Here is a 25,714-nt window from a genome sequence, read left to right on the forward strand (position 1 = left end):
TAACAGCAGTTCCCTATCATAGACTACTGTCCCCACATCTGAAGTTTAGATTCTCCAGAGAAGAAAACTCCTAGTCTCCTATAGTGGTGGAGATGAAGTAGTTGCTCAGCCTCACAAAGTGGAGAATGGGGGATCAGGGTCCTAATTCCACCTTATATAGATTTAATCAGGTTTTCTGTTTTCATGCCCATGCTTTCTATTGTACCAAGTGCCTTGAACTTTTGATCCCTCTTTTGGTTCTGTGGGGGCAAATTGACAGTTGATTGTTGGTATCACTGTAGACATGTGGGTTTCATCTTACTCCATTTGTCCCTTTCATATACATTGTACCTTCATGCTTTAATGTTTCCTGGCTTCACTGAAGCTTGTGTAGTTTATTTCCTTGTTTTGTGGTAGAAATGTTTTATTGTGTATATTAGTTTCTCTTGCTGCTGTAATAAAGTGGCTTAAAAGAGTTCTAGAGTGGCATAGTTCTAGAGGCTGGAAGTCCAAAGATCAAGGTATTGGCAAGGCCATGTTCTTCTGAAACTTGTAGGGGGGAGTTTTTCCTGGCCTTTTTTACCTTCCGGCATTTGCTGGCAATCCTTGACATCCTTTGGTTTGTAGGTGCATCGCTTCAGTCTCTGCCTCTGTTGTCACATAGTCATCTTCTCCCTGTGTGTCTCTTTGTCTCTTCTCCCCTTCTTATAAAAGACACCGGTCATACTAGATTAGGGCCTGCTTTCATACTAACTTGACGATATACAGGTTTAACAAGACTATATTTTCAAATTAGGTCGCATATATAGGTACTGGGAGTTAGGGTTTAACATACAGTTTTGGGGGGGCAACAATTCATTCCATAACACTGTGCCATTTTAGAACCAGGAGTATTTTGGATGGTAGTATTTTGGAGCCAGGAGTATATTTTTTAGGTGGTACCCAAGCATATTTTCCATATGATAAAGAAAATTGTTTTGAAATTTAATAGAAAAAATTAAGAATAACTGCCTAAAATTCTGAATACCCTAAAATATATCTTGAGATAAAGAAAATATTTATAGTAAGTATGAAAAGTTCTCACATGAAGCCCTGGCTGGTGTAGCTCAGTGGATTGAGCACGGGCCTGTGAACCAGAGGATCACGGTTCGATTCCCAGTCAGGGCACATGCCTGGGTTGCAGGCAGGTTCCCTGCAGGCCAGTTCCCTGCAGGGGATGCACTAGAGGCAACCATACATTGATGTTTCTCTCCCTCTCTCCTTCCCCTCTAAAGATAAATAAATTAAAAATCTAAAAAAAAAATTATTTAAAAAAAAAGAAAAGTTCTCACATGTAATGAGAAAACAGCAAGAGTGAATTAACAATGGGGATGAATAAACTGTTCGTATCAAAGTGTTGAATAAGATTGTGTTAAAAGATTCTTTCATACGTTACTTAAACCTTATAAATCGGTATATTAATGTGACCCTTTTGGACAGAAATCTGAAAACAGCATATCAAACTATAAAAATGTTCACAGCCTCTGGTCTTACTCAACAAAAAATTGAGTACTTTGTACTTAGTCACTCTGCTAAGTGTGACTGAGTACTAGGGATTCAGTGCTAAACGAGAAAGACAAAGTCTCAGCCTTTGTTTATAGAAAATATCATCTTTTTGGAAAAGAAGTAACATACATGAAGATCACAATGTTCATCCACTCTCTTGGTTTTTCTGCTTTACTATTAGCTCCTTAGTCTCTCTCACTAATTTCTCTTCATTTTTCTACCTATTAACATCGGAAAGCCCTGAGACTCATTCCCTGGACCTCTTCTTGTCATCACTTGATTGTCTCATTCAGTTTTAGATCATCTATGTGTCGATAATTCCTCAATTATTTTTTCTCTACCCAGAACCTCTCTCTTGACTTTTTAGACTCAAGACATTCAGTGACCTATTTGACACATCTCTATTTGTATACCTACTAGAAATTTCAAAGTCAACTCCTCCCAAACTGAGCTTGTTTTTGGCCCTTCCAAAGTTGTTCTTCCAGCTGCATTATCATCTCAGTTCTAATTGCATTTGCACTTTAGGCCCAAAATAATCGAGTTCTCTTTTACATCTCTCTTTTTTTTTTTCATACCCTAAATGTGATCCATCCACAAATCTTCTTTACCCTCAATGTATTTAGAATCTAACCACTTCTCACCATCTCTACTGTTGCCACCGTAGTCCCCTCCACCACGATCTCTTACCTTCCCACTCTTCACACTTCATTCTGTTTTCAATACAGCAGCCAAGTCCTTTAGGAATGTTACACGTGTCTCACCTATGCCTGAAGCCCTCCAATGGCTTTCCAGCTCAGAGTGAAAGCCAAAATCCCTTCAAAGGATGCATAAGGCGATTTGGCTTCCTTTGATATGTCACAGTTCATCCTTACCCCTCTTCCCCATCACTTACTCTGCTCCAGCTACTCTTCCTCCTGAGCACAACAGACACATTCCCACAACAGGACATTTGCTCTTGTCATTCCCTCTGCTCACAATGCTCTTCACCCATATTGCCTCATGGCATGCTCCCTTCTCTCCTTCAGGTTTTGGTTCAGTGTTACCTGAGCTGGGCCTTCCCTATCACCCTATTTAAAATTGCTTCCCTTTTACCTATTCTTATCTCCCTTCCCTACCTAATATTTCTTCTAATTTATAGTCATTACACTTTCACTTAATTACTATGTCTATTCTCTATCCCCAGCCTAGAATATAAGCTCCATAAGGACATGAATTTTTGTTTGTTGTTGTTCACTATCATATTGCTAGTGCTTAGAATAGTGCCTGGCAGTATAGAAGGTGCCTGATAAATATTTGTTAAATGGATGGATGGATGGATGGATGGATGGATGGATGAATGAGTGGCAAAAAACTGTAAGTAACTTACATGGCTCACTAAACATTACAGAAATTATTTAGTAAATTATTCTATATTCACTAGTGTGAAATATTGAGTTATTTTAAATGCTTGCAAAATCTGTAATCTTGTAGGGAAATACTCTTGATAGAAAATAAAATTCTGTTCACACTTCAGCAAGGGTTATTGAGTGCCCACTATGGAGAAGTATAACATAGTTATACTAAGTGTTCTAACTATAGAGTCAGACCCAGATTCAAAAACTTTCACAGCTGGCCCACCATTTTTCAGATACTTTCTACTTCCTTGAGTGTTTATGTTTCGGTAAGGAAGAGAAGACCCATGACCAGGGTTCCTTTTTGACTCTTCATTTGTCCAGATTATCAGTTGTATCTAAGGCTGTTTTCCCTCAGTCATAAGAGTGGTGGCAGGAGTATTAAAGTTTATTTTCCTCTTTTCACTCAAGTAAGAAGGAAAGAGAGGTACAGAGACAGACTGAGTGTTTTCCAAAAGGGCATGGGACTTTTTTTTCAGTAGCCCCTAGAAAATCTTTCAGATTTCACCAGTCTGAATTAGGTCATGTGCCTACAGCTAAGCACTGTGGCTGAAGGAATGGGATTACTCTGATTTGATCCAACCCCATCTCCGGAGTAAAGGAATAGGTCAGCTTTCATCACAGGCCCTAATGGCCTATTTTTCGTTTCTACTTTTTGGCACCCTGAGCCAACAAGACTTCCTGGGGTGACTGCAGTCACATGATTAGGACAGCAATTTTTGGCATAGAGTAGTAAATTTAACATCCTTACTTGGATGTCCCATAGCAGTTCACACACAGTATGTTTAAAATTAAACTAATCAACTTCTTCTGAACTAGCTCCTATAAACCCAATCTCAGTATAATAATAAGACATGGTCACCGACTTTATAGTAATTGTGTGTGAAAAGAGATATCAAATAGGGAATCAGCCCATAACTACAGGTATTTTTAATCATATGAGGAAGATAAATAAATGAAAATAGTTCTTATTCTCTGTCTGGTTGGCATGTTTAGTGTTAATTTTCCCCTTATGTTACTTAGTAAATTTACATTAATGTGTTTATTTAACATGTCAGTTATCAATAAGAGATTTGCAAAAAGAAGTTATGCTCAGCAACCCTCATATGTGGTCTCCTGTGTGGAGGTTTTATTACTGGTGTAGATATGTGTTCATGCCAGCTGCTTAAAAAATGCATGGTCTCTGTTTATGGATGATCTTTCACTAGAAGTTACTGTATCTTATACAAATACATTTGTTTTGTCTGTTTTAGATTTTTAAAAGGCTTTCAGGGAGCAGTGTCCTCATTAATCTTAATTAAGTAGTATGCTGTTAGTTAGCTTAGTATCTGCTACGTGCCAGGCAGTATCATTATGCTAAGTGCTAGAGATACAAAAATAAATACACACTGCCCTCAGAAAGCTTACAGTTTAATGGGGAGGTTAGATAAACCAGTAGTCTGCTATAATACAGTCTGACAGATGCCATGGCAGAGGTGATCACAAATTGAAATTAAATTTGTTTAATGATTGCACTGTGAATTATGGTTAAACTGATCTTTTTAATTCATAGAATCTTTCTTCAGTTCGTGTGGTAGTTTACATAAACTAAGTGAAGAGCCACTGATTCCTCCTCCACTTCCTCCTCGAAAAAAGTTTGATCATGATGCTTCAAATTCCAAGGTACTCAATTGGATGAAGGGTTTGCCTTATCTCATTCAAAGTTGTAAATCTTTAAAACTGTTTATTCTTATAAAGAGTCTCAGTTAGAATCTGGTGACCCTTCATGGTTTTTCAATATTTGCATGGTTTTATTTGAAAAATAGTTTTAGAGATATTATTTATTTATTTTTAGGGAGAGGAGAAGGGAGGGAGAAAGAGAGGGAAAGAAACTTCATTGTGTGAGAGAAACTTCATTGTGTGAGAGAAACTTCATTGTGTGAGAGAAACAATGTCCATTGATTGCCTCTCAACATGCCCCCAACTGGGAACCTGGCCCATAACCCAGGCATGTGTCCTGACTGGGAATCAAACCAGGACCTTTTGGTTCGCAGGCCAGCACGCAAATCTACTGAGCCACATCAGCCTGGGCTATTTGAAAAATAAGTAGTTATTTAATTCTCATAATTATTTTTCTTTTTAAAAAAAAGAAAGAAAGATTTTATTTATTTGTTTGTTTGTTTGTTTATTAGAGAGGGGAAGGGAAGGAGAAAGAGAGGGAGAGAAACATCAATGTGTGGTTGCCTCTTGTGCACCCCATGCTGGGGACCTGGCATGTACTCAGGCACGTGCCCTGACTGGGGATCAATCTGGTGACCCTTTGATTTACAGGCCAGCACTCAGTCTACTGAGCCACACCAAGCCAGGGCTTTTTATTTTTTAAATCCTCATAATACTTTTTCTTCCTCATAACACTTTTAAAATGGCTGAGCAAATTCACAGATACTCAGAAATACATTTTCTTTCATGTAGAGATAGATATAACTTTATTATTCAGAGCATTCTTCAAACTTTAGGGTGCTTCAAAATTACCTGGAAGCCTTGTTAAAACCAGATTGCCAGAGTTTCTGATTTAGTAGGTCTGGAATAGGGCCCAGTAATTTGCATTTCTAACAAGTTCCCCAGTGTTGCTGATACTGCTGGATCCTGGATCACAGTTTTCAAACTGTGACTCTAAGGCTCACTGGGAATGGTAGAAGAGGATGGCCAACAACTAGTAGCTGGATATTAAGTCCTCTCAACATTATGTTCCTCCATGTCTATAAAACTATATATTCTTTTCATTCATTTTCCTATTATTATCATTAAAGTTCATAAATTTAGCCCTGGCTGGTGTAGCTCAGTGGACTGAGCGCGGGCCTGGGAACCAAGCAACCACGGTTCGATTCCCAGTCAGGGCACATGCCTGGGTTGCAGGCCAGTTCCCAGCAGGGGACCCACGGGAGGCAACCATACATTGATATTTCTCTCCCTCTCTTCTTCCCTTCCCCTCTAAAGATAAATAAATAAAATCTTTATTTTAAAAAAAAGTTCATAAATTTATGAAATGTATATACAAAGCAAGATAACCTAAGGCATTATGTTCTAAGATTTCAATTAAAACATCTCAAATATAAAAATATTAAACTGGGCCCTGAATTAAACTGGGAGTAATTTATTCATAAATCTGATCATGAAATCAAATTAACCTATTTTGAACCTCTGGATTCAACTTGACACATACGAATTTTTCATCCTTTTAAAAACTTTTTGTTACAGATTTTTCAGTAGAACAGAAGTATAATTTAATTGCTTTTTTTAAAGGGAAATATGAAATCTGATGATGACCCCCCTGCTATTCCACCGAGACAACCTCCTCCTCCAAAGGTAAAGCCCAGAGTTCCTGCTCCTACTGGTGCATTTGATGGGCCACTGCATAGTCCGCCTCCGCCGCCGCCAAGAGATCCTCTTCCTGATAGCCCTCCACCGATTCCCCTTCGGCCTCCGGAACACTTTATAAACTGTCCATTTAATCTTCAACCGCCTCCACTGGGACATCTTCACAGAGATCCAGACTGGTTCAGAGACGTTAGCACTTGTCCAAATTCGCCAAACACTCCTCCGAGCACACCCTCTCCAAGGGTACCACGTCGATGCTATGTGCTCAGTTCTAGTCACAGTAATGTTGTTCATCCCCAAGCTCCCCCTGTTCCACCAAGGCAGAATTCAAGCCCTCACCTACCGAAACTGCCACCAAAGACTTACAAACGGGAGCTTTCACACCCCTCATTGTATAGACTGCCTTTGCTAGAAAACACAGAAACTCCTCAATGATCTTAGCCATGCGTAGTCATTGACACTGGAATGGTATTTGTAAAGTTCTTTTTTAATTTATTTAAAAAACGGCATAGTATTTTAGTACTTTTTACAAATAATGCTCTTAAAATACAGCTGATCAAATAAGCTTTTAAAAATTGGAAAAATAAAAATATAAAAGTCCTTTGCCATTATCCTCAGGTGATCAGTAGCATTGCCTTGTCTTGGATCCTCAGTGCTGCCAAATGGCCAGTATAAAGAATTTATATTTGCACTGTAGACTCTGCTAAAAATACGATTTAAGGTGACATTGATTGCACTGAAAAGGGACAGTACATTTGTGGAATTTTTCAAATTTGAGTAATAACTGCCTTTTTAAGGCAATAAATTTACACAAATATAGGGGTGTGTGGTGTTAACTGATTTTTAAACCTCTTTCACCATCTTCCAGTTTTTACATTTAGGAGAGAATTGTAACACCCACTATTCTTAAACTCTTTAATGCCATGTCTTAAATGCCAGAATTTGCTGCTGAAGACAAAAATGAAAAATAGAGTGAAAAGAATGGGATGCACTATGTTTATTATTTTATCAAAATGTCAACAAAAAGACTACCTAACCCAATCTTAGAGGAGAAAAGGGCATGTATCTTATTCAGATGTGCCTTTTGTTTTTGCAGACTATGGTGTCTTTAGCAAATGAGTTGCCTATTGTTTTGGAAATCAAACAATATGCCATGTGTGTACAGTTTTGTTTATATTGTATATTTAAAGATAATGCTAATAACTATGTAAATTTTAATGACTCAAGGCCTATAATACATCTGCTACTTTACTAATTCATAAATTCAAAGGACAAGTTTCCTGCGGCATAGGAGTCAACTGCCTTGCCTTCAAAACCTAGTAACTTTGTCTATAAATCTTGTGTTAACTAGAATTTTCTTAAATATTTTTAGATTGGTAATATTTAAACCAGCAAATACTTAAAGCTTTATTAAACTTTTTAATCAGAGAAATGAGTAAAACTTTTACTTGCCATTTGGACTCCTTTGTTCAAAGTGATAAAAAAAGTGTGTTTTGCTGATAGTGCCCTAACAGCAGTTTTAAGGTAGCTGAAAGCCACATTGGTTATTTACTGCTCTGTGGCCTTTTACTGTGCTTTGTATCAGAGTTCTTAACAAGATCAATAAATCACCCCAGTCTTAATTTTTAAAAGGCTTTTAAAAGTTGTGTTTTCACTATAAGGATCAAGGGGGTAGATTACTGAGTTCTGTAGAAATATTTGTACATAATTTTCAATATTTTTGTACAGTTTCAGTTACATAATCCCAAAGCATTTAAGTGATGTAAAGTTTAGAGGGATAACGGTCTTCACTGCTAAACGCAATTAGCGAGCCTCTAGCAACCATTTTTTTGAATTTTTTGAAAAATTAGGAGCATACTGGCAACTTTTGATAAGCGTGATTATAGCTATCCTCGGTAAACTCTTGGAAACTGCCTGGATTTAACGCCAATAATAGCTGTGTGAGATAATCTCCAACCAGGTAAAAACGTCGAGGTGGGCTTGCCTTTGTTTTTTAAAGAGCATATTATTGTACTCTCTTTGACTGGAAAAATGTTTAAACCAGACTTGTAATTTAGGGGAGAGGGAGGGAGGCAGGCAGTCCGCGCAGAGGAAGCGGTGGCCAGCCCTCGGCCACGCCCGATAATGCTGCCATCCGGGCTTTGTGCCTTTGCTTCGGAATCCAGGGGCCAACTGCGCCACTAGGAGGCGCCGGGCTCTTCGCAAGGCCGGGCCTCTGGGTGATGCGCGTGGGTGTGACGTCACTTCACGCGCCGCCTCCTGTTGCCGGGCAGCAATGGAGGTTACTCCAGAGTCCTCTGTGGAGGATCCAATGCGGAACTTCGTGCGGATTTTGGAGAAGACAGATGGCACGGTGCTGCGGCTGCAGCAGTATGGCTCCGGTGGCGTGGGTTGCGTGGTTTGGGACGCTGCCATTGTCCTTTCTAAATACCTGGAAACGCCCGGGTTTTCCGGGGATGGGGCCCACGCGCTGAGTCGGCGGTCGGTGCTGGAGCTGGGCTCCGGCACCGGGGCCGTGGGGCTCATGGCCGCGACCCTCGGGTAAGAGCTGGCGGGAGGGCTCTACTTTAGGAAACTGATTACTGGCTTCTCACCCTTCTGCCTACACCTCAGTCGACGTTATTTTATAGGGCAGATGTTGTAGTTACCGATCTTGAGGAATTGCAAGACTTGCTGAAGCTGAATATTAATATGAACAAGCATCTTGTCACTGGTTCTGTTCAAGCCAAGGTACTGAAATGGTTTGTATGGCCTTTTGGCTTGTTTTAATAACGATTTGTAGTTTGCTTTAAGTTGTGTTTTGTGGGTTTTGTTTTTAAAACAAGGATTTTTAAATTATTAAGGTAACAGTTATAATATTTGGTCGACATTTTTAAGGGGGGAAGAAATAGAAGACTTTACTTCTCCGCCAGACTACATACTGATGGCCGACTGCATATACTACGAAGAGGTAAATATTCAGTGAGAGAAATCTCTTGAGAAGATGTACCGTATTACCTGGATTCTGGAGCACACATTTTGATATACCTGAATGCAGGATATCATCACCGGGGACCACGTATATACACTTGTGTTTAACATACAGGTCTATGAATCATGTTGAGAAAAGTGTTAGGTGCATTTTATTAAAGGCTTCTGTAAAGTTTTTAAAGAATTTTTGTTATTAGGGTTTGTTTTTTAAAAGCTTTTTTAACTTAGCTGTTGCTAGTGAACGTATAAAGAATGACATTGAAAATTAAAGTCATTCTGTGATAAGACTTATTAGATTCAATGATTTTTAAAAATTATCAGTTTGTGTATAGCAGACATCACTTGTTTTTTTCATTATAATTATTGAGTCAGCTTATGTTCAGGTTACATCACGCTTGCTTTTGTAAGTAAATTGCTGATTATTTAAATCCCAAGTTAAATTAGATTAAATAAAATTAAATATTTAATAGTGAAGTTATTTCCACTTGTTTTCCCATGGGAACTCAAAAATAAAGTTACATGACTCTATGGAAACTAAAGTCAATACAGTGGTTAAGAGGAGTTTACTAATCATTAGTTAGAGTCTTTATGTTCTTTGTTGGATTGATGCAAAAATGGGTAAATTGTAGGGGAGGTATAATTACATGCTCTACCTTCCCTAGACCTTTTTACAATAAAAATACATATTTTTTAAAGTCACAAACAAAAATTATATTCTATTTTTGAACAGTCTTTGGAGCCGCTGTTGAAAACTCTAAAAGATCTCAGTGGACCTGAGACTTGTATTATATGTTGTTATGAACAGCGAACAATGGGAAAAAATCCAGAAATCGAGAAAAAATATTTCGAGGTGGGTACCCTACTAGATTGAACTTTGTAGTGATTATTCTTCAGGGAAGTGCTGTGTGACTGTGTTCAAGTATATTATGAACAAGTATATTATGGTGATTTTGAGCTGGGAAAACATTCTGCTTTTAAGAACCCAAGGAGGATTCTCCAAAGCCCACCATTCTGCTAAGCCCCTTCCCTTTTTTCATCTTTTTGAGCCTTTTTATTTTCTAGTAAGTTGATCTAGTATATACAGAACAATGGAAAATAGTGGTGATGATGCCCTTGTCTTTTCTGAGAAAGTTTGCAATGTTTTTTTTATTAAACATGCTGGCTTTGGGGAACATACTACTGAGATATCTATTACTGTTGGAGAATACATCATAGAAAATGGAATGGGATGTTTTCACTTATGTTTTCCTCTGCATTTTTGTGAAAACTTCAACCGAGATATCTTATCTGTTTCCAGGCTTTGATATTGTTTTGTTTTTTAAAATAAAAACGTACAGGAGTTTGGCAAAGTAGTACATAGAGTCCCATGTATCTTTCACCCACCCTCCCCCAGTGGTCACCCAAACCATTTTTATGGACAGAAATCTATCATATTACAAATGACTCCTCTTGCAGGTACAAACATATAGCCCTGTAGTTTTATCCACTGAAAGGACTTTGGTTACACGAGAAAGCAAACATGTGACTCTGCCTCAGATACAGGCTGAAATTTTTTTTAATGTTTTTCTTGAATGTTAGGAATATTAATGAACTTCTGAAACTTTATCATTGAAAGTTTTATACTGTTAAACAGTTTCAATTGAGTTTAAAAAATGTAGGATGCACATATATCAAGTGCTCAGCTCAATTTCTAATGTGTATACACCCAAATAACCACTACCCAACATAAGGATATGGAACATTTTTATGACCACAAAAGGCTCCCCATGTTCCCCTTTCCCAGTCAGTACCACAAATAACCAGTATTCTGACTTCTGTCACCATGGTATAGTTCATATTATTGAATTTGAAGTGTATCTCTTTTAAATTTATAGCTCCTTCAACTAGACTTTGACTTTGAAAAAATTCCTTTGGAAAAACATGATGAAGAATATCGAAGTGAAGATATTCATATTTTATACATCAGAAGGAAAAAATCGGTAAATACATTCCTGCCTCTTTATCCTCTGAAGGAGGTTTCTTTAGCTGGATGCTGTTTCTGAGCTCATGTGTGATGTAGATACTGATTTTCATGTAGGGAAATAGCTATGATGATTCACTGGACTCAGGTGTTAAGTCAATGTTAAGGTCACTTTATTTGGCCTTGGGTTTTTCCTCTAAAATAAGGAAGACTTCTTCTATAAAGGTCCTTTCCAGCTATAAATTATATAGCTTTATAATTGGGCATTACCTCGGACAAGTAACTTAGCTATTTATAAGCTTATGTTATTGGGTTGGCCAAAAAGTTTGTTAGGTTTTTTTCCTGTAGGATGGCTCTAGTAGCACTTAATTGTTTTTAACTTCATTTGAAACAATTTTATTAGACTATATTGTGACAGCTGTCATATCAGCATGCATTGAAAAAACTTATAAAAACTGGTGAGTTTTTGTGCACCCATTTTAATACGGAAGATGGAAGAAAATAATATTTTGGGCATATTATGCTTTATTATTTCAAGAAAGGTAAAAACAACTGAAATGCAAAAAAAAAAAAGATTTGTGCAGGGTATGGAGAAGGTGCTGTGGCTGATCGAAAGTATCAAAAGTGGTTTGCAGTTTCATGCTATAGTTTTCTCACTGGATGATACTTCATGGTTGGGTAGACCAGTTGAGGTTGATAGTGATTAAATTGAGACATTAATTGAGAACAGTCAACATCATAGCATGTGGGAGGTAGCCAACACACTCAAAATACCCAAATAAATATGAAAAAATGTGTCCTTTATTTTACATAGAAAAGTACACGGACTTTTTGGTCAACCCAGTATTTCTTTGAGATTTTTAAGTGCCAGCTCTGACCTTTGTGAACTTTTTCCAACCATTCAAAAATTTTTCATAGTTAAAGTAAAATATAACAACCCTTCCCTGGTGGTCTATTGGTTAAGATTGGCTACTTTCACTGCTGCAACTCAGGTTCAGTTCTTTGTAAGGGAGTTAATATGTTGAATCGCTATGTCGTCCACCTGAAACTGGAATATTTATGTCATCTATACGTTAATAAAATTTTTTTAAAGTAAAATAAAATAAGGCAAATCTGTCCAATAATGAAAAATGCACTCAGTTCAATAGACTTTATCTTATACTCTTTTGCTGCTTCCTTGTTATAACATATTTTATGCAAGTTGCCTCTGTGGTATGTAGAGTTTGAGTCTGTAGAAAGGAAGAATTGTATCCATTTTTTCCAAGCACCTTTTGTATATGTGACTGGTTGGTATAAGGCAGGGACATGATTAATTTTATGAATTTAAGGATGTTAAACGCGTTTTTCTGTTATCTTTGATTGAATTTGTGATGAAGTTTTCTGATTATTGCAGATGTTAGACAAAAGCAAACAACTTGTAATTTGGGGGATCAAGATTAGATGTTAGGACTATAAGGTAAAAGGAGTGGTAGGATCAGTAATTCAGATCAATGAGTGTTTATGTGGCATGATGCTGGAGATAACAAAGATTAAAAAATGGCTTGTGACTTAAGCAAACCAGTTTTAGCTGAAGTTGCATAGTTTTAAAAGTAGAATTTTTTTTAGCATAAAGATTTTGTCTTCTAAATATATAAGGCTTTACTTTGGCAAAGAATCATTTCTCTCTCTTTTTAAGATTTCATTAATTTTTAGACAGAGGGGAAGGGAGGGATAAAGAAAGGGAAACATCAAAGTGTGGTTGCCTCTCATGCGCCCCCTACTGGGCACCTGGCTTGCCACCCAGGCATGTGCCCTTACTGGGAATCAATTCTGTGACCGTTTGGTTTGTAGGCCATCATTCAATCCACACCAGCCAGGGTCTTTTTTAAAAATTGATATAATTCACGTACCACAAAATTCACCCTTTTAAAAAGTGTACAATTCAGTGGTCTTTAGTATATTCACAGAGTTGCGCAACCATGACCACTTTTCCAATTTTAGATATTTTCTTTACCCCAGAAAGATACCCCAGGAAGCAGTCACTTCCTGTTCTGCTTCAGCCCCTAATTTGTGGTTACCGATTTATTCTGTGTCTGGATTTTGTGCCTGTTCTGAACATTTCATATACAGGTATCCCTTGCTTTTCAAAAGTTCACAGTATGCCATTTTGCTTTTATGAAAGACCTACATTAGTATGGTAATGGCTTCTGTAAATGAGAAAATTCTCTTTGGATTTCTTTTGGTTAGTGAACATGGATACTAATGTATGTCTTTTGTAAAAGCAAAGTGGCATAATGTGAAACCGGGGTACTCTCCACTTTATGACATTTCAGCTTGTGAAAGGCTGCATAGGAATTCACAGTGGGGTGGGGGTTGGGGGGAGACACTTGCAAATGAAATCATACACTATGTGGCTTTTCTGGGTCTGGCTTTCATTCAGCACAGTGTTTTTAAGGTCTGGCTATGCTGTAGCACACTTTTTCTTACTGAACTCCCTTTTTATAGTTGAATAATATTTTTTTGTATTCCACACCTTAACCCATTTATGAGTTAATAAGCCTTTTAGTATTTTTCACTTTTTGGTTCTAATGAGTAATGTTGCTGTGAATATTCATGTAAACATTTTTTGTGTGACATATGTTTTCATGTCTTTCGGGTATATTCCTAGAATAGAATTGCTAGGTCATATGGGAACTCTATGTTGAACTTTTTGGAGACTTACCAAGCTGTATTCCAAAACTAGTGTAACATTTTACATTTCCACTAGCAGTGTGCGAGAGAGTTCCAGCTCTGCATATCCTCACCAGTACATTTGTCATTGTCCCTCCTTTTGATTACAGCATCTCAGTGGGTATGAAATGGTATTTCATTATGGTTTTATTTTCATTTCCTTCATGATTAATGATGTTGAGTTTCTTTTCACATACTTAACTGGCCATTTGTATATACTTATAGAAATCATAGGTGAAAAGTTTTTTATATAATCTGGATACTAGACCCTTACCAGATACATAACTTCCAAATACTTTCTCCCATTCTGTGAACAATGAAAAATGTTTTTCATTGTTTTGGTAGTATGTCCTTAAGCACAGAGGTTTTTAATTTTCTACTTAAGATCATGTCAAATGTATCTGTTTTTTCTTCAGTTGCTTGTGTTTTAGATTATCAGCAAAGAATCATCTCTAAACATTATGTATGACTGTTCTTTTGAATTTAGCCATTATTAGGCATATTAACCTAGTATTAGGTACCCAGTAAATACTTCATTTGTAATAATAAGAATTCAGTCTGTAAAGTTTCCTTTTTTTTTTTCCTTATAGAAATTTTCATCATGAAATTTTTAATCATTTTACCCAAGCCTCTAACAACCTGGGTAAGCTAAAGATGTGAATGGAGCATGTGAATATAGCATGGGAAGATTGCGTTCACAGATTTTTCCAGCATGTCCTTAAAGATCTGATATTTAGATGACAACCATCATGGGCTGCAGCAAGACAAAAAGTGACCGCCTGCCCACCTGCCCATCGGCCTGAAATCCAACTTAGTTTACTTTTAGCTCAGCATCAAGTTCTGCTTAAGAGAAACATTGTGTATTAGTCATTCCTCAAATAAAAATAGGTATTGAGGTTAGCCTAAAGTTGGCCAAAGATAAATGGTGAAGCAGCATGGTTGACTTGGTTTATTTTCAGGAAATTAGAGAGAAATTTTATTTAATTTCTAAAGAAAAATACCTATTGCTATATAATAAAGTTTAAATTCAAACCAGTAAATTTTAGTTTATCTTCAAAATAGGTAAATCTAAAAGGTTTTCCTTCTAGCATAATTATACAATGATTTTTATCATATGTGTCTTCCTCATTAATTTTATGATAGCTTTAATACTTAAATGTTCTTGTTCATTAAAAAAAACCTGAAAATGTTTTGTATACTTACATTGGCCAAAGTTTTAATCTTTTCTTCCAGTATACATGTCTACTTGAGTTAGATAGTAAATTATACTGTAGTGAGTTTGTAAATGAAATCAGGAGATTATAAGGGGTGAGAAACTATCATTATAAAAATTTTTCATATGAGAATAAGTGAGAATAAAAAGCCTTTTCAGGCTCTTGTACTTATGTGGCTCATGAATGACAAAGAATTCCATTACATTTTTTCCGTAAAATAAGATACATTTTTCATTTTCATCAATAACTTTATTGGTTTGGATATTTTGAGCATGTTGGCTATCTCCCACTATTGGCTTCTAGTGGGTAGAGGCCAGGGGTGCTGCTAAACATGGTCCAGTGCATAAGACAGCCCCACAGCAAAGAATTATTTGGCCAAAATGTCAGTAGTACCAAGAAACTTGGCAAACCACTTTTTTTATACATTCAGTCAGTCACGGCATCTCCATACACTGCACAAATCTTTTTTTTTTGCATTTGAGTTGCATTTTTATCTTTCTTGGAATAAGAAAGCATAATACACCAAAAATGTTGCATATTTTCTTCCATCTTCAATATTGAAATGGCTGCATAAAAATTCACCAGTTTTAATTTTTTTTAAATGCACGCTGACAATGATTGCTGTCACAGCACAATCTTAACAAACTTGTTTCGAATGAAGGGACAACTAAGCACTACGAGAGCCGTCTACAGAAAAAACATAATAGACTTTTTGGCCAACCCAATATATCTTCTTGGAAAAAGTGGCTAAAAATCACTGGTGTTAACTTGTTTACGTGAAACAAACATTTGTAAATAACCACAAATGTAGTTCTGTATACATTTAGCAAATGATTTTGATTCTGTGTAGTCTTTTTTTATGTCATCATGAGAATCATTTGTTCACAGGCTGATCTGTCTAGAACTTGTCTCACCAGTTCCAAAGAGTAATAGTAAATGATAAAATAATGGTACTTACAGGCATTGGTGCTAGCTAGGTTGCACATTTTATGTGTTAAAATAAACTTTCTTTTTGAGATCCTGTGACTTTGTGAATGTTTCAGAAATCATGTTGAAGGAAATGAACATGTAAAGCAGACAACTACTTCCAGAAGAGCAAAACAACCTTCTTTAGAGAAATGAAGGATCAAAGTCGAGAAAATAGTTTTTTCCTTCAGGCCTCAATCTTTAGTTTGTTTTGCTTTCTTTTTCAAATACTTGGTTCATACTGTCCTTAGCATTTTATTAATGGATTTACTAAGCAGTTATTCTAACCTAAATATGTCATAGTTTGTTACAGAGAGCACTAGCTATTATTAGTGAAGTCTTAGGATAAATGACCACTTCCTAGCTTGTTCCATAACATTATGGAACTTGTAAAACTTAGTTTGGTATTGACCAGCTGTAGTAGCCTCCCAGATTCTTCAGATTCTTTTTCACCCTCCTCCCTTTTTCACTATACTTGTGATAGACAGTCTGCCTGTGGGTCTTTGGCCTAAAGTGCCCCTTGACATTCCTCTGTAAAAGGCCAGCTCCTTTACCTTGGACGGGTGCACCTTACACCCCAAAACTCCCTGGAGGAGCCAGTCTGAGGTCAGCCTCCATCCAACTTCACTGGTATCACACCTTTGTGTGTACATCCCTTCCTGTCCTATTCCCAGTCCCTTACTTGACTTAACATCTCCTTAATGAGTTACTTGCATACATTCATCACTTTCTGGGAAACTGACCTAAGTTACTAACTGTAGAGTTAAGTAATTTGTAACAGAGACTCAAATGGGATTTTTTTCCTATTCTGGAATAAGGCCAAAGTGGAAATTAAAAGTTACCAGGTCCCCACATTCTAAGATCAGGGAACTACTACTGATGGTTAGGACCAGTGAGCCCTGCAGGGCTTACTGGCAAGTCCCAGTTCACATAACGAGCCCTGTCACTGATAACCATTTCCCGCATGGTCAGGGAGGCCTGGGATGGGAGAGGTCTTTTACAGGAGTGCAGTGTAGAAGAATGGGGTGTAGTCTAGTCCTTTGGGCTAGACGAGGTGCATCTGCACTTAGAAACCACGGGAGGGAGGCCTGAGAATAATTCAATATTCTCAAAATAATAAGGACAGACCAGCATTTTCCCCACCTGGGCAGATTTGTGTTTACCCAACAGATCAGCAAGTTTGTTGTTTTATCCAAAACATAGGGATGGAGTTGGAGAGGTCATGGGACTGCCAGGCACAGAGGTATTGAAGGTGGATCCTGCCAGCCTGAGAATCGATACATGAATTGGGGGCTAGAAAACTGCAGCAACTTGAGGTTAAAAAGCGGGTGCAACAGATGAGTATGGTGTTGTGCCTCTTAGCTGGGAGTCAGGCAGAATATAACTAACTCAAATTTCTAAGGACAGCCAGTGCAGGGCAGAGCTGCTGAGGGACGAGTCTCTGGCTTTTCACATTAGTGGGGGTTGCAGTGTGCACAGTGAAATCCCTGGGGCACTTATCAGAACACAGTCAATTAGGGATCCCCCACAATAAGGCAGTGTTTCTCAGACTAGACTACACATGGTGTCGCCTGGAAATGAAAAGGAAACAAAAGCCACGTTCAGGTCCCATCCCAGTCCAATTATATCTGAGACATGGTATTTTGTTAAAGGGCTCCACATGGGCTTAATGTGTTGTCTAAACTGAGAGCTACTGCAGTAAGGAAATCTAGCATCTGCTTCCCAAAGAGAAGAGAGCAAAGGGAGGAGAAATACGAAAAACTATCCTTGATTAGAATGGGCCTGTATTTGTAGGGAGGTAAAGACCTTTGAATCCAATGTGGAATCTTCTATTGAAACAGATTTAAAAGTAAACAGGACTGAGCTTTAGAAACTGATTATCTGAAAATTCAGAGAATCTGGCGAAGAAGGTAAAGGTGATTCTACTGAGAATAGTAAGAAGCTAGGGAAATTCCTTGGCAAGTGGAATAGGGAAACAGCTGAACAATCTGGCTGAGCAATTTACAGCCAGGTACAAAAGGCCACCTCCCTAGAGGTAAGATCTAGGCTCAGCCTAGATCAGTTGTATTTTAGCTCCAGGCCCAGAAAAGCAGCAAAACCAGGTGGGTGATGCAAGGACCAGCTGCAGTGACCTCCTGCCCTGGCACCAACCAACCAGTAAAGACCAGAACGCTGAAAGGACACACTTGGAGAACTGCCGAATATTCTGCTAGAAGCCCCACTTCCCCGCCCACTACCACTCTCACACAGGACCCAGTGCACTGCATGCTCTCCCGCTGGGAAGCAGCCAGCGCCATTATGTTTCCCTCACTCCCTCCTCCACAGGCACGCATCTCCTAAACTCAAAGGGTCCCCATAAGACTTGCAACCAGGGGAGAAATGGGCAGCAACAGCTTCTCCCAGGCTAATCCCCTGAACCTGTCCCCAAAGTCCCCTTTTCTCTGACTCCCAGTGAACTAAGGCAGCCCAGCCCAGGCTCTCCTGTTGCTTCTTCTAAGCTAACCCTTTCCTTGTTCCACTGTCCCCAGTTTTATTAAAACTGGGGTTTTATTATGCCTGGGTTAGCCTCATAGTACCCTTTGATCCCAGGTACCCTCATACGTACCTGGAATCGTGTGAAATCTTTCCTATACAAAGTTGAGAACCCACACACTACAGCTGGCCCTGGGCAGACCCACTTAGGGCCAGGCCCCTGCCTGGTAGCACTACTCAAGTGCAGAGGGGAATTCAACAGCTGGAAAAAGAAAACCGTTAACGGGTATAGTCACCAATAATTTGGGTTTCCTCTATGTGCCAGTTATAATGAAAGGTCTTTGAAGCTGCATAGCTCTGATTCTTCACCTGCTACAGTTCATAACCAAGGATCCATAGATCATGTGTTTGGTGGACTTGGGAGTGAAGTTATTTTTAATTCTTTTAGAAAGTACTGTGTTAATAATCCAAAATGATTGGTAACGGGATTTTCTTACACAGCATACCTTTTAAATTTTTCTTACCCTTTTCTTTGAAAGTTTTCTTGTTATATGATGCCAGATACAATATTAAACTCAGAGTACGATGGATTCATTTAAAGAATGAGGGTCACAGAACTATAACTTGTTGTTCTAAAGGTTCCCTGTAGATGGCAATGCTTGACTTTATCTTTAAATAGGTTATAGAAAGGAAGTTGCTAAAATAGAGTATTCTGAAATGGAATCACACTTGCATTCTAAAGGTGAATTTAATTGGACTCTAAAGAATAAACCTACCTTCCTGTTATGAGTTGCTTTCAAAATATAACATGGCCATCTTACTCTGTGTGGGCTGCTATAACAAATTACTATAGATTGGGTGGCTTATAGACAACAGAAGTTTATTTCCCACAGTTCTGGAAGCTGGCAAGTCCAAGAGCAAGGTGCCCACTTCCTCATAAGCTGCTGTTCTCCATGTAACCTCACATGGCAGAAGGGGCAAGTGATCTCCCTGGGGTCCCTTCCTTTTATGGGGCACCAGGCCCACTTATGGGAGCTTCCGTCTCATGACTGCTTCACCTCCCAGAGGCCCCACCTTCAAATACCATCACACTGGGTGAAGAGGTCTCAGTATATGAATCGGGGCAGGGGTCGGGGTGGACACAAACATTTAGACCATAACAATAGGATAAGTGAAACTGGATTTCTTATAAAATTATTTGATTTATCTTATTTGTCCATGGCATTCTGATATGCCTTTTGGATTTTTGAATGTCATTCATAAAGCTACATAAATTGTATAAGTCTTTTTTCCTGCAATCTTCTATGAGAGAGACAGACAGACATTTAAGAGGCTAAATTCAAGTTCAGAAAATTCACCTTTAAAGTACCTTTTTTTATCGCTTCTCGGCCTTTTGGCTAAGATCAAGTGTAAAGTACCTTTTATATAATGTATGGTTTTACATCCAAGGTACTTTGTGGAAGATGCCAGCGTATCTTCCTCACTAGAGTTGTTAGCAGCTTTTACATCCAAACTAAAGCTCGTCTTTGGCTATACCACCCTCCTGTAAGCTCTTTGACTCTCAATTTTTCTTTTGCAAGGAACATCAGAATTTGAGAGAGTAGTTGATTTGTTGGTAATAAACAGTGTAAAAGTAGAATACTCCATTTCCATGCCATAGAGACCGTTGTGCTAATATGAATACGGGGGAAACATCCGCAACAAAATTTTACTGCAAATTAATCAAGTAATGGAAAAGCAAAGTTTCTACTTTACTTAATATTTGGGGTAGGAAAGCAGTAAATTCTCAAATAATTTTCACCAGTTAGGTTAAAACTGTTAGTCATTTCACAGGTTAAAACCATTGTGGTCATCTAAGACATTGTCCTGGTCTTTTGTGTCGGTAGAATTCTGTGAAGATCTAGTGTGTCCGTCGTTTGTGAGTTACATTTTTATGTAAGTCATTATTAATGACAAGGTAGTTTTCAAAATCATAGACTATAAAAATATTAGAGCAGATTATTTCCATGATGTTTCTTCCCATGTGCGTTCTGAAACCAAAGTGCTGTTGAAGCACACAGCCTCTGATGCTGGGTTCTCTGGGTTTGAATCCCGGTCCTGCCATTGCCAGCTGTGTGATCTTGAGGAAGTGACCTGAACTCTGTGTGCCTCGGTTTCCTGAAACGTAAGATGAGGATCATAGTAGTGTCTACCTCATAGTCTGCCATAGGGATTAAATCAGCTTAGTACATACAATGCATATCGGTACCTGGGCAGTAAGTGTTCTGTAAATGTGGTGATTGTAGCAGGGTGGAGTTATTTACATGCGGGGACCGGGGAAACGTGACTGACTGCTGGAAGCCGGTTTTTGTCTGTGCCGCAGTGCCAAAGCTGGGCATCTTGCTCTCAGTACAGAACCCATGTAAACATCACTCCTCCAGCACGGTGGGAGGAGGTTGAGAATCCTGTCACAGTTCTGTTATTTGAACAAGTAAACAATTTTAGAAGAAACTGTAGTAGGGAAAAAATCCTTTGCTCTTCATTTTTATGGTTCTAAAGCAAGTTCCTTGAGCATTCAAAGGCCAATGGAAACAGAAAATCCTCATTTCTAAACACGGGGGCCTGGGCTTGCTGGCCGGAGCTGCAAGGTTAGCATTCCATTGCCCTGGATCCTTAGGCAGTTCTTCCTTCTTTGGCTCTTTGTTAAACTGAGACCAGTTAGGCAGCAGGTTCTTATCTCGGTTAAAATGAGACCAGTTAGGCAGCAAGTAATTAAAGAACTCTAGCAGGTCATTTTTTTGAAGTCTGGGGTTTGATGTATCTGCATAACCATTTTCAGAGGTTAGATGTATTAACTCTAAAAGAGCGAGATGAGTAAAAGGGTTTCGGTAGCAGTTGCTTTCTGGATAAATGATGTTTTACCATGTAACAAGTGTCTGTGGTGGGTGGCAGGAGCTTAGCTGAAGGGATCCCTCAGACGATGGACCGACAGACAGGAGTGAGAGAACCTTGAATGGCATCCGCTTCTCCATGAGCCAGTGTAAAGTGGCGCATCTGCTTAACTGTGTTATATTAAACTCGCAAGGCTTTTCTGTTTTCAACTGATGGAAAAGATTGTGACGACTGTCATGGACACTAAATAGTTGGTCTGAATTTTTAGAAACATTTATTACCTATGGTACAGTAACATTTTCATGAGGAGTAAGTTCACACTTTAATATTCCCGAGGTTGAAAACAATGCTCCTTGCACCATGCAAAACAAAGTGAGGGCTTTTGAAAAAGCTGCTCTGGACGCACTTCTCCGCGGCTTCCGTGTTTCAGCAGTGAGCACACTGCCTTCGTGCTGTTAGCTCTGATGAAGCGCCACTGGCAGTCTGGTAACCCTTGATGGGTCGGTGCTTTTAAAACTCTCCTGGTGTCAAGTTTTAAAGGTTAACTTCTATTTCCCTTTGTTCCTCTATGATAGAGTCCAGGCATCCACAGTGTGAGTTCCGGGTCTGCATGTTGCCTCATTATTGCTTTGATAAATCATTGTCAGAGTTAAGTGTCTACGGTACAAACAGTCCTATGAACCTTCACTCAGCACCTGACCTTGCTCTTTCAGTGATGTGTCCTGAAGACCCACCTGTGCTGTGTGCCCGGTACAGCCATGTGCTGGGGCGCTCTGTGTATAAGCAGCACGTCTTAGCAGAAACTTAGATGAGAAGCTTTACGTTTACATTCAGAATGAATGTAAAGAATAATCTTGTGGCATATCATTTACATTGAACACAGGCCTGGTTTCCTGAAATTTAAAAACAGGAAAAACAAGTTTCATACTCCCACAAATAATAAATGTTTAAGCAGAGAGTGTCTTTGGATTTTGGTGCCATTTATGAATGTGGGTACAATAACGTGCTTTTGAAATAATTATTCCTTCTAAATTTTTTCACAAGGCTTTTTAAAGAAAATCCTGTGGCTCAGACCTCTTTTCACTCTCAAGCCTGTATTCGACACCACCACTGGGTCTGTTAACCCGAGAGTCCGTGGAAGAGGAGAGAACATCAGAGGCTCAGTGCGGCTAGTAGACACCAGATTCCTGATTTAGTCTGGAAGATAGCCCCAGTTCAGTTCCAAATCCCATCACCTCCTCTCTATGCATCCAAGCTTGAACACTGTTTTCCTCTTAAGGAGAAAATGGCTCACTTGATTGCTACCTAATCTAGCTTTATGTCTCAGGTGAGTTAAACTCTGAATGTTAGTGTCTCTTTGTGTAAAATGAGAGCTCTCTCTACTGGAGAGCACCGTCGTGATGGTTAAACTAAATAACTTAAGGGGAGGGCAGGGAAGAAAGCATCTTCGCAGCAGAAGCCCCAGCTGCTCACTCTGAGCATTCAGAAAGTTAAATTCATGTAAGTGAGAGAGGTGCAAAGTCTCCTTAAGTAAACAACACAAAAGTGGCCCAAGAAAAACAAACAAAAGCTTCCTTGTCAAAAAGGAGGGATTCCAATTTGGCAGCGGGCCTATCATTTACTTTGATCGCCCGCCATGACTTCTTCACCTCCTGTTTAGACTCTGTGCCCACCACAGGAGTAAGAAGTCACAGGGGAGAAGATCCTGTAAAACGTCAATAAGATACAAGGCATTACTGAGTTGGCGCTTTCCAGCAGAATGTCATACCAAAGCAAAACAAAACAGAGAAATAGCCCACCACCCCGCAGACCAGAGGAGGCGCAGAGGGCAGGAGCAGAACTTAGCAGAGAAGTTCCCAGAGACGCCTCCGGAGACTGCAGGGGTGACAGCAAATGAAATACGGCTCGTCACTGTTGAAGTTTTTCCACATTTCACCATGTTATCTTCCCTTCTGCCTTCCTCTACTTCACCATCCCTGACTTCCCTGAAACAATAACTATTTACTCTATCAGTTTAGTCAACAGATAACTATGCTAGGTGTCCAGGATGCACACTGATACTCTTTTAGGGGCAAACAAATCAGTAAAATGAAATTCATAACCTGAAGCTGCTCACTTATCCATAATGTGAAAGATATATGCAAAAATAATTGCAACTCAGGGAAAAGTACAATAATAAAGGGATCAATTGGCCACAGCAGCAGTACAAAGGAGGGTCATAGTTAACTCTGCCTGGGTTGATCAGGGAAGATTTCATGAGAGGACCATTAATTTGATTTTTAAAGAATGGACTGGAACCCATTGGGCAACCTGTCAGGGGTTCTAGACAAATGCCTGCAACTGCACCAAACATGACGGTTGTCGGAACATAGGGTGTGTGCAGCCAATGACTGGTAGGCAGGCACGCAGGGGAAACACAGAGGCTACACCGTATTCAGGAGTGTAACTTGGATTTTGTAGGCAATGAGAAGATATATTAAACAGAGAAGTCATTTGCTCAAATCATCTTAGAAAGATTCTGACGGTCTGGATGATGGACTGGAGGGGAGCAAAACATGAGGCAGAGAAATCAGGGAGGCAGCATTAACAACGGCCCAGGCAAGAGATAGTTCGGTGGGAGGGTCTGAACTCTGGCAGTGGCAGGAAGAATGGGAAGGAAGGGATGGAGTTGAAGTCATTGTGGACCTAGACTGGACAGGAAATAGTAGGGTAGGTACCTGTGGAGAATCCTAAAAGAATCAAGGCCTGCACAGTCCATACGGAAGGGGATCCCCAGAAACTGGAATTATCTTCTGGAGGGTGGGCCCCTCATTGTATAAGCTTTGCCTACTGGGTGAGTGTTCTGGGAACCTGTCTGTACTAGTGTACCAGCTGGCGTTGTTGTGAGAGGCTGCATTCAGCTTGAGTTCGTTTTTTTTCAAGACTCAACACATGTGTCCGTTTCATGATGGGTGACTTACAAGCACACTGCCCACGCCATGCTGCATGTTCAGCAGTTTTTGATAAAAAATGGCATGACCCCCTGCGCCCTATCCTCCCTATTCATCTGACCTCACCCCAAGCAACTATTTTTTGGTTTCCCTGAATGAAAAACATCCTCAAAGGGAAATGTTCTGCCAATGTAGAAGAGGTAAAACAAAAAAACGGCAGAAGCACTAAAAGGCATCAAAATCAACAAGTTCAAAACCGTTTTGAGTGGTGGAAAAAATGTCTCTGCAGGTGTATTGCATCAAATGGAGAGTCCTTTGAAGATGACTGAAGTTTAAACACGTAAGAATAAATACACAATTTTCATAAATAAATTTCAGTTTGGGGGCTCCCCTTCATTCAGTGCCCTTGTGCACATCAGAAAGGTTTCCTTTTTTAAAACAAAAAAATACTTTCTGTTGGAAAAATGTTTCAATATACTAATTTTATTAGAACTAGAGATTTTATTGCCACCTGCCAGGAAATTGCCATGTATACAAATTGTACCACTCTGGAATCAAAGGTTACAGTTTTAATCTTTTGTTTTAACTTCAGAACAACAATATGTGCAGCATGAACCATGCCCCTTTTCAGAGACCTTCTTTGCAGTACACTGAGCACCCTGGTTAGATAGGATGTGATAGGCAGCTAAATCTATAGGGTTAGGGACAGAGGATGGGGTGGGTGGCGGACAGCGAGGTTGTACAGATCATCCTACATGTAGGGATTGAGAATTAAAAACCCAAGGTAAGAACCTGGGACATACCAAAAATTCAGGAATAGTTGGGAAAAGGGGAAACAATAAATTTTGAAAATGTCTTCTCTCTTGGCTTCAGGGACAAGCAGTTTTCAAATACATTGATGGTTACCCAGTTCCCATTGGTGTACCTCATACACTGACTCCTCCACCTTGCCTTTCATGTGCCAAGTTCATGTTTCATACATCTGTCCCAGGTCAGCATAGCGATACTGCCTGCCAGTCAACAGTTTAGTCGTCTGCAGAACAGTGGTGCGTGGACTGTTATTTTACTACTTGGACTGAGAAATGGGAGAAGACCCAAAAGAGAATATGTTTTGACTAGTGATAAAAGGCTCAGTTCTCAAATTAATACAACTTAGACTGGGGTATGGGGTGGGGGGGAATTGGTGCTAAGAAAGTTGTGAATCCTTAGCTTCAATGGCTACTAGGATTTAGTTTGTGAGTTTGCTTGTGGAAAGAGACAAGGAGAATGTGAAATGAAGGATTCAGAACCAACACTGGAAATTAATATGAACATGGAAGTCTAATTCATTTCCTCTTTGGGGCTACGACT

At 39.1% G+C, this 25,714-nt stretch overlaps 2 protein-coding genes across 4 annotated transcripts in view; both read left to right on the forward strand.

Annotated features, from left to right (window-relative positions):
• Positions 1-7,886, forward strand: part of SOS2 (SOS Ras/Rho guanine nucleotide exchange factor 2) — a 98,996-nt gene extending 91,110 nt beyond the window's left edge. The window contains exons 22-23 of one of the 2 annotated variants that reach the window (XM_037155598.2): positions 4,468-4,577; positions 6,198-7,886. In XM_037155598.2, the coding sequence (XP_037011493.2) occupies positions 4,468-4,577; positions 6,198-6,707 (620 nt within the window). In that variant the 3' untranslated portion in view covers positions 6,708-7,886. The remainder of the gene's footprint in view (positions 1-4,467; positions 4,578-6,197) is intronic. The other variant, XM_053670012.1, reaches the window with a different exon arrangement.
• A 579-nt stretch (positions 7,887-8,465) lies between these two features.
• VCPKMT (valosin containing protein lysine methyltransferase) lies at positions 8,466-16,143 on the forward strand. 2 transcript variants are annotated; one of them, XM_037155594.2, is made up of 6 exons: positions 8,466-8,813; positions 8,903-9,013; positions 9,150-9,222; positions 9,973-10,092; positions 11,117-11,221; positions 14,502-16,143. In XM_037155594.2, the coding sequence occupies exons 1-6, from the start codon at positions 8,548-8,550 to the stop codon at positions 14,514-14,516; spliced, it is 690 nt and encodes a 229-aa protein (XP_037011489.1). In that variant the 5' UTR covers positions 8,466-8,547; the 3' UTR covers positions 14,517-16,143. The 2 variants fall into 2 exon arrangements, with proteins under 2 accessions (XP_037011489.1, XP_037011490.1); XM_037155595.2 differs by lacking the exon at positions 9,150-9,222 and having other exon boundaries at positions 8,903-9,002.
• Positions 16,144-25,714: the final 9,571 nt, after the last annotated feature.

Source organism: Artibeus jamaicensis, unplaced genomic scaffold (genome assembly GCF_021234435.1).
Source record: "Artibeus jamaicensis isolate MK-2021 breed Jamaican fruit bat unplaced genomic scaffold, CSHL_Jam_final contig_548, whole genome shotgun sequence".
Taxonomy (NCBI): domain Eukaryota; kingdom Metazoa; phylum Chordata; class Mammalia; order Chiroptera; family Phyllostomidae; genus Artibeus; species Artibeus jamaicensis.